This window comes from Apteryx mantelli, chromosome 16 (genome assembly GCF_036417845.1).
Source record: "Apteryx mantelli isolate bAptMan1 chromosome 16, bAptMan1.hap1, whole genome shotgun sequence".
Taxonomy (NCBI): domain Eukaryota; kingdom Metazoa; phylum Chordata; class Aves; order Apterygiformes; family Apterygidae; genus Apteryx; species Apteryx mantelli.
Window position 1 is genome coordinate 3,522,205 of NC_089993.1, and position 14,687 is coordinate 3,536,891.

The following is a 14,687-nucleotide window of genomic DNA, read 5'->3' on the forward strand; positions in this document are numbered from 1 at the left end:
CTATATTTGTTCCGTATAGGTAGGTATTAAAATAGAGATGCCTGGCCTATATGTGAGTCACAGCTCAGCAGCTTTGCACTGAGAGATCTAGATACCCATAACAAGGTGGGAGACCTGGTGGAGGGCTGGTCACATAAAAGCAATATGTCAACAGTAAAACCATTGGCTTTTTTGTCTTTCAGGAAAATCATATAGAGCATACGGGTTCCCAGATCACCCTCTAGCTCCCAACCCCACCTCTGGATCTCCCTGCCAGCATTCAGAACCTGCTCCCAAACTTTCAAGAAAAAAAAAAGGGGGGGGGGGTTAAACCTAGACTAGATACATCTGGTAACCACTGGATGGTCACAATAAACTTCTATGCCTGGAGAGAAGTTTTCTGGAAGCTGCTTCTGCTACAGAGAAGGAGAGCCAGAGCCCTGCGTGCCTGGGAGCAGCGACACTGGAGCAAGGAGCAAAGTACACGTGTCCGAACGCTGCCAAGCACAGCAAGGCTGTGTACACACCTCCCTATCGTAACAGGCCTGCTGCTGGGGTAAATAAAACGTCTGCCCTACAACAAGTTCTGGTGAGAAAAGATTGCACAGGTGGCTATGCCTGTTGGTTGCGGGACCAAGGGACAAGCGAGGACTACTTTGATGCATACTTTGAGAGGCACAGAGACGTCTCGTATTCCACCCTATGGAGCAGGAATGGTGGGATTTAACTTCAGGGGAGTAGCAAGATAAAGCCACCCGCTTTGCATTCCTTCCATCGTTGCAACGGACGTGGCAGACGAGGAGGTGGTTCGGCAGTTGACAAGAGCTCTTCTGTGTCCAGATGCACTTGAAGGTTACAGTGTACATTTAGTGAAGCCTTACAGTGCTGAGAAGTGGCCACAGACGCATGCACAAATTTAGCACTCAGTGACCGTGCTAGGTGTGCCTTTTGGTCACGCGCACAAGTTAATCGCGTAGCCAACGCTATCACATACACAGAGCAAAAGAGACTGGCCACCTTTGAGAACAAACAGCTGATCCAAAGTTATGATGAGAATGGCAAAGCAGGATGACTAAGGGAGCTGAGGCCACTTGGTCTGACATCAATTCTGGGTAAAACAATGGAAATACTGGAACTTTGTGTTTGTCTGTTAAAGAATTAAAAGGTAAAAATTATAATTAACAGCAGCCATGACAATTTTACAGAAATACGTCTAGTTGAACCTGATTTCATCCTTTGAAGCGACGAAAAAGTCTGACCAACAGCTTAGTAGACATGCAGGATAAATTTTAAGTATTGCTCAACTTAGTATCAAGAGATATTTGGATAAATGCATTACAACGGTGCTAGGGCAGACAATAAGTGAAGTAAGAATTGGCTGACATCTCAATCAACATTTGCTTTTGGGGGAATTCCAACTAGGGAAGCCTCCCTTTAATGAGAGGTTCTGCAAAGATCTGTATGCCGTTTAACGCTATTCAGCGCCACAGAGCATGTGGTCCCAGCACCCCCAGCATCACCAGCATCACTGCCTCCACTGCAGGATGAACCGTTCCAAGGACCAAGATCAGCCCTGCTGTGCTGAAGAACATGGCTTGGTGAGGAAAGAGAAAGGACAGCTCTTCTCTTGCTCACAGCTGTCTCCCCTTAGTCCCCCATCATCTTCTCCCCTCTCAGACCTTTGTCCAAGGTGCCTAACAGTCTCAGTACTCTTGGCGATACTGTTGCTACTTTGGACACATTTCCAAGCCACTGCAGTTGCTGACTTCTCCAGCATTTTTGTTCCACGTTGCTCTAAGTCCAAAGCCCATGCTGAGGCAGAGAGGCCGACCCACAGCAGAACTCCGCCATGACACATATCACCTCATGAGTCAATCTTCTTCCTGCAACTGGAAGTGCCCTCAAGGTAGGAGTAAGCAGTCTGCATCAGCCCCATTAGTACTTCAGTGTTGAAAAGAAGCTTCCAATCCAGGGCCAGAAGAGGGGCACAAGAGAGACACAAAGGCATCATTTTCTGTTAACGGTAACAGCAAAGCTCATGCTACCCTCCGAGGTTAACACACAGTCTCATCCTGGCAAGAAATCAAGCTCTCACACAAGGCATCAAAGACTCAGAACTTTAACATCAACATCCACAGGTTTATTGCTTCTCTTCAAAGCTGCTGTAAATATTCAGTATTTGGCAAAGCTCAGAAACATGTCCAGCCAGAGCAGGGCAAAGATCCCAGAGTGGAAATCTCCTCACGTTCCTCCATAAACTTCTACACCCCACGTTATGAATCAACACCCTCCTCACAGGTAAACAGTGAATTTTCAGGTAAACGATCACAGGAAAACCAAAGGCTTTTGGGGACTTTACTGTGAGAACCTACCTTACACCTAGGCACTCAGCTCAACGCCATTTCATCTGGGGAAGGAGGTGGTAAAATAGAGCTTAATTAGTCCTAGAAAGAGTCTGCAAGCCTCAACCATCAATTGCCATTAAGCCAAGCTGGAGAGGACACAAATCGTCTTTTACATGCAAAAAGGGAGAAGGGAAAAGCCTCTAGTCCAGAAAGGCAAAAAAGCACAAGACTCAATGTGCCCTTGGGTCTGCATCAGTATAAAATGAAACAGAACAGTGTCAGCAGTGGTGTCATCAGCAATAACACAGCAGGAGTAACACAAGAAGCCAGGTCACAAGGCAGAGAAAGAGCTGATAGCACTGGGATTTACTGGAATGCAAACCTAGACGTCATCAAGGTGCATGGACACTACGTTCTCCAGCTTTACAACTCTGCTGGGGAGTACAGGGCATGAAATCACAGAAAGCAGAACCACAGAACTGTAAGTACTAAAATCCACTCACTCCTGTATTCACAACAAGCCCTTTCCCAATGGAAAAGCCACTTCCCACTGAGCTTGTGAGAGCACTGTTTATGTGGATTTTTGAAAGGAGACGGAAATACCCTTTCCACCGCAGTCTGGGAAGAAAGCAAGATTTTTTTTCTAGAGAAGTAATACATCCTTTAGCTAAAAAAGCCAGGCAGCATTCAGAACGGTTTACCAAAGGTTACTTCTGAAGAAGCTCTTCCCTCTTTTCCTGTTCAGTCAGTTTTAAAATCACAGGTATTGCTCATTAAAAAAATAAAAATAAATTTTCAGATAAAAACAAACCGAGTTTCAAGTGTTTATGACTCAAATTACTCACGTTATGCCACGCTCCCAGAACCACCTTGGCCAAGAGCTGAAGCTGGCCCCCTGCCAGTACTCCAACCCTGCACACAGATTCAGAGAGAGACTCAAGGATCTTGGAGAAACGCTCTGCCTGGACATCTGCCCAGCTGCTCAGACCAAAACAAAGCACTGTACGCTACGCTGGATCCCTGGACTCCAGGCGTCTGTTTGGAAGAGGGCAGCCACAGGCTCAACTGTTCGCCATTGCATTTAACCCGTAACTCATGTTTTTGCAAGTGCTGTTTTCAATCTCAGTGTAAAGCAGTGAAAGGTAATAGATCTCCAAGATTATCCAGACCTCCTTCCTCCACACATGGGACACAAGCCATCTAAAGGCACGCATAGCAGCAAGGATTACACTGCATGTTGGCAGCAGGAGAAACCTGATGCAGTTTCACTCAAGACCAGTCTTCCTGGCCTGGGATTTGCACCAAAATCAACTACTTTCTGACTTTTCCTTGCACAAGAATGCAGAAAGGAATTTGTCTGTAGGGTTTATTGACCTAATACCTTCCACTCACACTAGTGATTCTATGCAAGACCCAAGACCACAGTTTTGTTTACTGCTCTAGTCTGTTTTGCAGAGACAGATATGTCACTGGTCCTGTTTGGAAATACAGATTGCCCAGATCTAGGGAAAAGGAGCACATGAACTACTTGAAAGCTCCAATCACATGACAACACTGAACCTTCTGAACATACCTAGCAGGTATTTCTCCAACACCTTACCAAATTCACAGTTCGGCTCTGGATGCCAGATCACTGGGTTGAGGAAAAAAAGAAGAAAAAAAAAAGAGAGAGACAGTGTTCAGGCAATAATGGTACCTCACAAGACGGAGAGAATCTTTGCGGATATTCACCAAACTTCTCAGTGTCTTCACAGGCTCATGTGGAGCTGGAGTTACATAGGGAAACTGGAACAGAAAAGCAAATAATTGTCTTATTATTATACTAAAACAGGTAGCAGCATGTTACCTTATGCACAATCTACCCAAATCAAGAAACATCCACCTACCTTTAAATGTGCTCATTTCAAGAGCAACCACATGCAACAGTAAGAGAGAATTCTGATCATGATAAATCGAGTGGGTTTGAGTGCAAAGCCTGCTCTGGCCCAGCAACAGTTCATACTGGGAGTACCTGCTTTAAGAAGGGGCACGTGCTCTTTCACTACACTCCGAATTTTCAGCCTAGAAAGCCTTGCTCTCGCAAGTTTTTACTTCCACTAAAGAAACCGCCTCCAGCTTGAACAGAAGAAATGCAGCGCTTTCATGTGTGTTACAGCATGCAACAGTGACCTGAATGCTAATCAGCATGTGAAAGCTCTGGGTTCCCGGAGGAAACCTCTGCTATTCCGAAACAATGGGACAAATGTTCTGGAAAAGAAAAAACAAAACAAAACGGAGGCAGGGATAGGGAGCTCATTCTACTCTACAGCTAGAGACCTTCCTTCACAGATTGTCCTTTAAGTAAAGGACGCTCAACACTTCAGACTGTCTGTAACCCTCTGTACCGGTCACAGACTCTCCACAGGGAAACACAAAGGGAACTGCTTACTTTGGCAACCGTAACCTTTACAGCTGCTGAGCTGCCCGCTGGATATCCCATCTGCTCAGACAAATCCCAAGCTGACACATCCATTCACACAACTGCCAAGTTTGGTAGGTGCTCCGACCGGAAACACAGCCATGCTCCAAGTCATAGCACCAGCAGGACACAAAGATACAGAGCTACAGGACAGGCTTTCAGGCAGAACGTTACTCTGAACGCAACCGGTGACAGTGCCACCTCGTAGCCTAATCAGGGCTGGGCTCCTACAAACATGAATCCACTAGGAGCTCTACAGTAGTTCTGCACAAGCATGACTAACATGGAGCAGAAGTATCAGGGACAACCAACATACACGTCTCCTTATAAAAGGAAAACCTACTAAACAGGTAGCCAAATGCTGCTGCAGCTGAACTTCAGGGTAGTCCTGGGACACAACCCTTCACTGTTGCCCCCTCAGGTTACAGAAACAACTTGTTGGGGCAAGATCCAGAGGCTGAAGGAAAACTTGCTGTTTCCTGACCAACATTAGGAAGCCACAGAAGACCCCATGCCTCAGCCACAGGACAGATATGTCCAAAGGCAGTGGAGAATTCATGGGGTAGCATCAACTACTTTTTCTGCAGTCTGACTGCTCAACACTGTTGTTGCTAGCACTGCTGTACACAGAGCGATCAAGACCTCACTTACTCCAAAGTGAGGACCTGGCCCACTTCCAGAAAGCAGTTTTGCTGCCTTGTGTTCAAGTGTCTTTTCTTGAAGATTAATCAGAGCTGCCAAAGGGCATTAACTTTACATAGGAAGGCTGTGTACCACAACAGCCTCCCTCTCTTAAACCTATTTGGCAAACCTCCCACTGTGTTAATAGCATTCTCACCCACTCCCCTCTGAAGAAACGATGAAACTCAGTGCCAGGATGCCTGCAAGAAAACCCGGGCCGAGACATGCAGACAATTTGACTTTGAGATTGCCAGGCGAGTCCTACAGCCACAGGCACCCAGGACAGTTAGGTAACAACTGCATCTTCTGCTTTCGCTGGAATGCTGGGCAGCTGGCAGTCTCACTATACCCGGGCGAAGGAGAAGAGGCCAGCTTTAAGCCACTGTCCTGCACGGGCCCCGTATGCAGCCGTGGCAAAGGGTGTCCTGCGAGCGTCCCCATACCTGCACAGGATCATTACACCCAGAACAATTTCCAAGTCCCTCTTTCCTAATTTTGTTGCTTATCTGCCCTTTCTGCCCAGCTGGAGCTCTCTGGATTCTCAGTTATCCTCCCCTGCAGAGTTCTGTTATCCAACTGTGGTGCTGCGAAGAGCAATGGCACAGCCTGAGAATAACTCAGAGGAGAGAATATGCTCAAGAAGCCTGCTTGACAACAGTCCAGACTCAAACATCAAGTCATTCTGTCTTGGTTTCCTCTACCTGTAAAACAGGGATAATATCAAACTGCCTCTGAATGCTACTGGCATGAATTAATTAACATTCACGGCTTTTTTGAAGATGAGAACCACTACATCATTTTTCTTTTTCATGTATTTGAAGCTGCAGAAGCTGCTAGGAAAATAGCTGGCAAAGCAAGCACCTCCCTCCCCTTTCCTCTCCAGCACTCAGAAAGCATCTCTAAACACCTCTTACTCTGTTACCTTTTGGTCTTTCTAAGCAGTTCTGAGATGCAGGAGAGATCCAAGAGAACACTTGCATAAAACCCCAAAGTCAAAACTCCATCCCTCATATCAGTGTTATCTCCTGTTCGTACCAAAAGAACAAGCCAATCTCTGGAGCAGGCAGCTTTTCACAGCCTCATAAGACATCTGAGAGCCCAAAAGTACCTCCATGTTCCAACCGGGAAAACTAAAGAAGAGACTTTATGAGAAGCCCACCCAGGTCACAAAGCAAACAACAGCCGAGACAGAATGGGTATGTCCACAGCAAGTATCAAGGTCTATCTTAACGCTGCCCTAAACCCATACAGACCAATCATTTATACGGAGAACACCATGGATTGAACATTGGCAGGAATCCAGCCAGTGTGTCCAGGAGCCCTATGAAGTTCAGGGTCTGGCAGCAAGTCTGCTTCCCAGTCTCCTTATCTCTGCAGCATGTTTGAAGCTTGCTTAGCCAGGCAAGTCTCATGCAGGAAGTCCATCAGAATTAGCCCCACAAATCTGTGCTCCTGAAGCCCTGCCCTTCTTCCCCCACTTCCTTTTCCTTCTGCCCCAAGTGAAAATAAGCCTAGAAAGGGAGAACGTCACTTCTCAGAAAACTTTGCTTACGTCTGATTAGCTAGTGTGGCCTGCAAGCTGTGATATGGGGTGAGGGAAGGTTCCTGAACCTCACACTGGGATGACTTTCCCCAAGCAGTAACAGCCCCTTAGCTCTGTGCCCTTGTCCAGCACAAACCTTACAGCAAGACTTTGCAATAAAGACAGAAAAAAAGAAGTGTAAAATTGTCAGAATAGAGGAACTTGCCTGAACAGGTCTATTCCCAAGGAAGTTTAGATCCATGTTCTCCCCAAAAAGGTAGCCCTCAGGGTGAGGGGTGTCAAACTTCTCGCCTCCCATAAAGAAGTGACTTGCAAAGTAGTTTCCTGGAAAAAAAAAAACACAAGAAACCAAAGAAATCTAAATGAGTGCATCCTAGCGAATGGCTGGTTTGTGCAGGTTTTAAATTATAGCGTAGAAGAGTGTAAGATACAGAAGATACTTGCTAGTACACTCCTTCCCTGTACTACCCAGGGCCATTGCCAACAGCAGAAGCAGAAAAAAAAATACTAGAATAAGTCATTACAGTGGAGATAATTCCATTTTAACTTGTATTCTAGAAAGGAGACAGGTAAAAGTCAGAGTTGGTTCTTCCCAATATTGCTCAATTCTGACGGATTTTTCCCCCTTTCTCCAGCTTCAGGTGTGAAGTCTAGTCCCACAAACACCATCTACCTGGTCTACCAGAGGACACGACTTCTTTCCACTCAACAATCCTGAGTCCTGCACAGCCAGAGGGAGTTTCTTTGGGCAACATTTGCTCTCCCTCCCCTCTTTCACTCCCATATTCCAGGGTTGAAGCCACATGAAACCTTTACGGTGGGTGCTGGAGACAACACGCCCAGATGCTGAATTGATTAAACACAGATGGTTCCAAATGCAGAAACAGAGAAGGCTTTAAGAGATAAATCCTGGGACTGATCAAACTTAACTTCAGCTCAAGCTTAACTTCAACCACGGACTTGTTTCATTCACCTTCACGGTGTTGCACTGAGGGTACAAATTTCAGGAGACTAAGTGTGCGCAAGATCATTGGGATTCTGGAGTGCAGAATTATCTAGATTAACTGCAAGGTCAAATTGAATCTGTTTGGTTGTATGAGAACACTACGGATGTAGCTTCTTCCTAGGAACCAGCCACTTTGGGAAACTGCTCTCACATATGGATTTTACAGAGTTACGGAGAAATAAGAACCAGGACAGAACTAAAAAGCCCCATCTAAGTCATTTTTTTCTTGAAGTTTCAGAGTGGGCATTTTTCACGTGCATATTGAAATGAGTGAGCCAAACATACATTCACTTCTCTAGGTGCAATGAACAGACAGCATAAAGGGTTTTTTGTTTTTTTGTTTTTTTTTTAAAGAGTTCCTACAGAAGCAGTAAATAATCATCTGAAGGGTTACAGAAACATTATTTGGGCAGGATTTCAGGCCCTCTAGCTGGGAGCAAGCATGATTTACTCTGAAATGAAAGGGCTTTCATAAATGGTTCTGCTTTTTCCATTTGGTTTTTTTCCTTTATGCTTCAAGAAAGGCTTTTCTTACTCTGCACAGATGGTACCGCTTTAATGACGAGCGTTCTCCATTGCTGAGCTCAGCTTACAAGCATCCAGATGTTTATGTTATACAAACGTGCCCTCCTTTCCAGATACAACAGTCAGCTTCAGCATAGGTCCAGAATCTACCTAGTATCGGGCCCACAGAATAAGCCTAACAAAATCTAGGTGCTCGAGATGACCAGGAACCTTCTCTTACTCCTCCCCAGAAGTAACAAGATAAAAAGCTAATCGGTGAACACTTCTAACAGAGTTAGTTTGATACGGACCCCCCAACTGAGAAATACTGCAGTGGTTTATAGTTAGACCAAGGTTCAGAAAAGAATAAGGAACACTGAGATTCAGGAATTCATTTTATGTGGGTCAAGCAGGATTGTGTTTTGGAGCATTTTATCTGATTAACTGCGAAGAAAACGCCTGTGCAGGATGTCTCAGAATTGCAGCAGCTGCTTATCTGGGATCAGAGTCAGACAGCTCCCTCTTCACTCTGATTTGGTATTCTGTGAATAAGCCATCTCGGGGTTAGCTTCACCTCACTAAATCCGTATTTATGTGCCATTCACATTCATGTCAGCGCGCACAAAACCCCCCCATGCTCCAAGGAAGCTGTAATCATCATGTCACAGCACTCGCAGTTCACTCTGTGCTGCAAAATAAGAGCGGGGCTTTTTTGCAGAACAATTCTGCATCCTACCCCCAGAGGACTCGCGGGCCCAGCGCGCCAAGATATTCACTGCCCATTGAAACGCAACACTTTCAGAAGGACAGTTATTTAAAAGAACATCACAAAATAGTCTCGCCATCACCTTGGGATGAAAAGGGAGACAGTCTCTCTCATACGACTGGAATGACACAGAGGTGCACAACTAGCGTGTCCAGGGCACTGCCATGTTGTCCTTGCTCCATTAAAATCTGCTTTGGGGATCTCCAAAAATTACAAATTGTCAGGATTTCCCACAACTACACACTGCAACACAGCACCATCTATCTAACTGCAAAGCAGAGCTTCAATTCAGTATTCAGACCAAAGGCTCCTTTCATCATCCTATCAAATCACCTCCCTCAACACGAAGGAGTTTTTCCCCAGAGGTGCCTCCTTCACAGGCATCCACTAGATCCCACCTTGCTTAGACTGTGACATTTAACAAAAAGCAAAGCCCAACCTCAGAAGCGTGGGAGGACGTTGACATTAATACATGCAAGACACTTGGTGATACAGGCTCTGAAACCATCTCTGGGTAGGGGCAGTCAGCTGCACGCTGGATCCCGCCCTGAAGAGAACTGCAGGGATCCGTCTCGACAAACTCACGATACCATCCACAGCAGTTAAGAGAAGACGCTCCACTGCAAGCTTTCAGGAACTGGCTGCTAGAAATACACATTACGTTTAGAGCTCTCAACATCAGACCAAAGTCATGCCTCACTCCTCTCCACCACTGTCACAAGCAACTTTGAGGGTTTGCTCAAACTGGAGACAAAACTCTTTAAGTAGAAAGCACTTTTGTAATTATCCCACCAGGGACTAAAAGGAAAGAGAAAGGTCAAGAGGAACAAATGAGGTTTCCTCCTCCTCCACATTTAGTTGCCATGTTGTCTTCTTTCCACACATCTAGCACTAGATTGATAGGATTTTTAGTATCTCCAGAAGGCTTGCATATAAAACCTTTCCATGCATTAAAATCCTGCTGCAGCTCCATCTGTACACTCTATTTCCAACTCCATTACTAACGTTGCTTTAGGCTCTCACCCAGACTACCGTGGCTCTTGAAGCTCGTTCCCACACATCTCGCCAGTCTGTAAAACATCCCTGACCTACCTTAGGCAGGTGTTCCAAGACCAACTTTTACACAGAGCTCCATAACGGTGAATACAGTAGGGAGCTAAGCAGGAAAAAAAAAAAAAGAATAAAAAAAGAAAGAATAAAAGCAGAAGTCTTTTAATTAACCGTACACAGAACTGGTACAAACAGAAATCAACTGGGAGAATGCACAGACACACTTATGAAGAAATAATCATACGCAAATAACCAAGGAGAGAACATGACAACAAAAGCTAGAGCAAAGAGAAATTGTGTCCTTTAACTAGGTCTTTGCCTTTAACTTTACTCCCCAGAGCAAATCAGCATGAAACCCAGGAAACCATTAAATAAAAGAGAATGAGGATGGGTGACACTGCTGAAGGTAACTGAAGGACGAGCGGCAGATGTAACAGGATACCGCTGCGGTGGAAAACTTTACAGTTGCTGGAAAAACACCACTGGAACATTCAGAATGGCAAAGTCTGACTCATTAGTTTGTCTCACACAAACAAAACTGGAATCTGAGGCTTCTTCAAAGCATCAATGACATGGAACACACTACTTTATACAGCCTAAGACAGGGGTGGGTTTTATTATAAGACACACCAGCGTTAGGCACCAAGCACACTGCTGCAGCCATAACTACCTCTCCATTCTCAAAAAGCAAAAATATCCGTCAAGAGCTCACCTAGCTGAATACTCCGAGTCTAGGAAACTGCCCTTGCTGCACATAAGGTTTAGAGAGCAGGAGACATTTCCGTGCTGAAATGAAGAGCAAGAACTCCCACTGTCCCAATGTCCATGGACTGTAACCACGCAACCCCAACCTAGCCCTGACCCAGCGGCCCAATCCTGTCCCACGCAAACCTAACGCACGGTTGTGATGGAAGAGCGACACACCGCAGGGAGGACCTACAGCAGCCGGGACCACGGGATTCACAACACAGGCAGCTACAGGCTTTTGACCGCTGTCAAAAGGCAAAGCCTTCTGCTGAACACCGGTGACTAGAAAAGAAGCTTTTGTAGGTCAACAGGAGGAAGAGGCTAAACTGGCAAAATCGTGGGGAAATAAGGGGGAAAAAAAAACAAAAAACCTTCATGGCTGTTACGAAGGTGAGTTAAGTCAATGCTTGGGAACAGCCTAACCAGCTCCTGTAGGCATCCAGAGAGGACCTCTCTTCTCACTCCTCCCCTGCACCCTTTCCACTCCGCCCTCTCACAGGTGATCTGTCACTGTGTCACCACAACGCTTTACTCAGCCAGATACCTACCACCACCAATCCCCTGTGCCAAAGGACAGGGTGACAGCATGGTCCTAGAAGCAGCCTGAACCCGTTCAGCCTGAGCGAGCTCTGCAGCTGGAAGAGGTGTCCCTTCCTCACCCCCTCCCCATGGTGCCACCACAAGGGATCACATGGCAAACTGGAATGTGACTCGGAGCTGGGTTAAATATAATCCAGCAGCAAAGAGTAATAAAAATGATTACTTGTGACCCAGGCCTCCAGTCAGATGCTTGTGAAGAAGGCGGGGGAAGACAGGAAGAGAAGGGACAAGTCAAGAGCAGGTGGCAGTGGTTGTCACCAGAGGGGTCGGGCTGAAGTCTCTGCAGAAGCACGGCAGGAGCCATGGAGTCACAGCTCCACCGCGCTTTGCAGGGTGGGTGAGGAACAAGGGCTACACGGGAAGCACAGGGAAGTATTTCTGTTGCAACATGGTCATGGTACACATGACTCATGAGCTGAGAGCCATGGCCAGGATGAGAGACAACCGGGGCTGTCTATTTAAAATTGCTGTTTGATTACAGCATCATTCCCTAACAAAAACAACAACAACAACAAAAAGCAGTTCACTTTCAAAGAGGAATACTCTGCTCTCTTTTTTTTCTCCCAAACGTGGCCAGGGTCCGCAATTCTCTTGCAAGAACTTACTCTGGAGGAGAAAAGCCATCTCAAGGGCACGTGTACCCGGCCCTGCTCCATGCTGCAGATGAGCTCACTGGAACAAGAGACAAGCTGACAAAGGAGCTGCAGAAAACACTGGTGCATTGCTCACTGGTTGCTAAAGCAATAGGGGCATCATGCACCGAGCCTGCATGCAAGAACACGGATTATTGTCTTACTGCTTCCAGCACAGAAGCACAGGGAAGGTCATGACTGTTCCTTGTGATTACCCATTTTTTAGCCCATTTCGTGGATGCACTAATTCTTCTGTACCAACTGACAAGACAAACTGGGCCCTTCTCCAACCCCCTTCCAACTGGCCTGGCATCAGCAGTGCCAGCCCAGTCTCCATGAAGCAAACAAGGAAGGTTAAAAGGTACCAGTGAAGAGGGATGAAAGGAAAGGACTGGGTGTCACCTTGCAGCATTTCAGCAGCCTCATCCCCTGCACTCGCTGCAGGAGGAGGAATGCAGCTGACCCGCACCCTGACTCTGGGGGGGGGGGAAATAAGCAGGGCATTTTCAGAGAAGGACTCTTAACTCCAAAACTGCACCCTGCTTGCAACAAAGCTGTTAAATGACCTGCCAACACCTAATTAATAACCTTGGTTCATAAGGACCGAGACAGATTCCACAACAGCCTGCTCCATCTTCCACAGAGCACATGGCTGCCACAGCAATAACCACATCAAAAATCAATAAATGAGAACTGAATATTCATCACAGCCAGCTGCGAGTCAACAAGGTGCCGTCCCTTGGTATGACCTGGTAAGTGACTGTACTTCTTTTTACGGGATGGCTGACATATTGCTTAAATCCCAGCCAGGATACCTGCAAGTCGTGTGTTTATTTCTGCGTAGGACACAACCTCCTTGGAAGGTGGCATATTTGTTCCAGAATGCAACGTTGTGTCCTGCGAAGTGAGGGCACCTGATCAGAGTCGCAGCGGCTTTCCCAGGGACCCACAGGAGGTCAAGAGCTTTTTGTAGTTCTTCCCTGCTTGCTTCGTGAAATATAACCGTACACTCATTTCTGGTCTTCTTGACTTCTAGCTGTCAGATTTTGCGCAAGTCACGGTCAGTCGTTCCAGCCCCTAGTCAAACATGTTTAGGATTGTAGGACCAGAAGGGACAGTGTCCTTTGCAAACTGAGCAAGCTCCACCTTAAAGAAAGGGGTCTTTTTGCCATCATAACAACCCTTACTGTTCTGATGCTCAGTAACCTGCTTTGAATTACCAGCTTAGAAGTGTTCATGACCTATTCTTCTGCCAAGACTGCGCTTGAACTTAAATAGTCTTCTCCCTTCCTGGAGTCAACTGAATCCTTGTTAGATAAACCTGAAGAAAGCAAAGAGAAAGTTCTAACCTAAACCCAGCATGTTTTCAGAAGGAGCACAGGCAAGTGCAATAGAAAGTTCAGCCATATCAACAAGCATCCAATTGCATCCAAAGCCTATAAAGGAAATGCTTTGCTTTTTTTTTTTTTCTTCTTTTTACTAACAGCTTCAAAGCATTAGCTGTTCTGTTTTACAAGCGCCATAACTGGAATGCACTTTGGCAGCATCTAGGTCAACAGACCCCTTCTGCAGTGAATGTGACCATACAAACCAGACCTCAAGTATACGAAGGGTTTCCCTTGACTAGTATATAAAAGCATATTTGCTCAAACCTAACACACCATTAAATTCTAGTCAAGGTAATTACAACACTACAGAAACAACTGGATAATGATTTCAAGGAAGCAGTTTAATGTTCGTTGCCCATGTTAGCAAAAGTTAATCCAGCCAGTATCTAAAATCATGTCTAAGTTTCAACAGAAACAGGCTGCAAGAAAATTGCTAGCAGAGCACCATGATACAACAGCTACAACTTAGAAGCCAGCTTACGTCCACCCAGTCACCCACACAGGCAAAGCCCACCAGCCAGCCAAGCAGAGTCATGGCACGTCTAGCTGCTGCGTTCCTAGCAGGGACGTTTGTCTTTCCTAGCAGCCCATGAAACTTGTCCTCACCCTCCCAAAAAAGCAGGTTAGATTTCCGAAGAGAGCACCAGCACACAGGAAGAATTTTTCTGGAAAGGCTTCCTCCCTTCCATCTCCTCCACCTCACTCTTCCTGCTGAAGGCACATCTGCAACAAGGCAAGGCGCAGTGACCACAGGACTCCACCTGAGATCTGCCACCCTTTGCAGGTGAGAAGGGGGAACCTGGCTCCCTCCACCACACAGCTCTGAAGACTTCACAGCCAGCAAGTCATCGGACACACGCGTAACTCAAGTCTCCGAGAAAAAGCAACGTTGCGCCTGTCCCTGAGCACGAGCAGACTCAACAAACTGACGCTCTACAAATCCTTTTAGCCTGCTTGGAAAAGCCCTAGCGGAACATAAAGTTGGAAA

The 14,687-nt window shown here is 46.2% G+C and overlaps 1 protein-coding gene across 4 annotated transcripts in view; it reads right to left on the bottom strand.

Moving 5' to 3' along the window:
• The window catches only part of MGRN1 (mahogunin ring finger 1), a 61,360-nt gene that overhangs the window by 45,882 nt on the left and 791 nt on the right, over nt 1-14,687 (bottom strand). For all 4 annotated transcript variants that reach the window (XM_067306688.1, XM_067306687.1, XM_067306691.1 and 1 more), the window contains exons 2-3: nt 7,212-7,330; nt 4,021-4,109 (exon numbers count right to left, since the gene is read on the bottom strand). In XM_067306688.1, the coding sequence (XP_067162789.1) occupies nt 4,021-4,109; nt 7,212-7,330 (208 nt within the window). The remainder of the gene's footprint in view (nt 1-4,020; nt 4,110-7,211; nt 7,331-14,687) is intronic.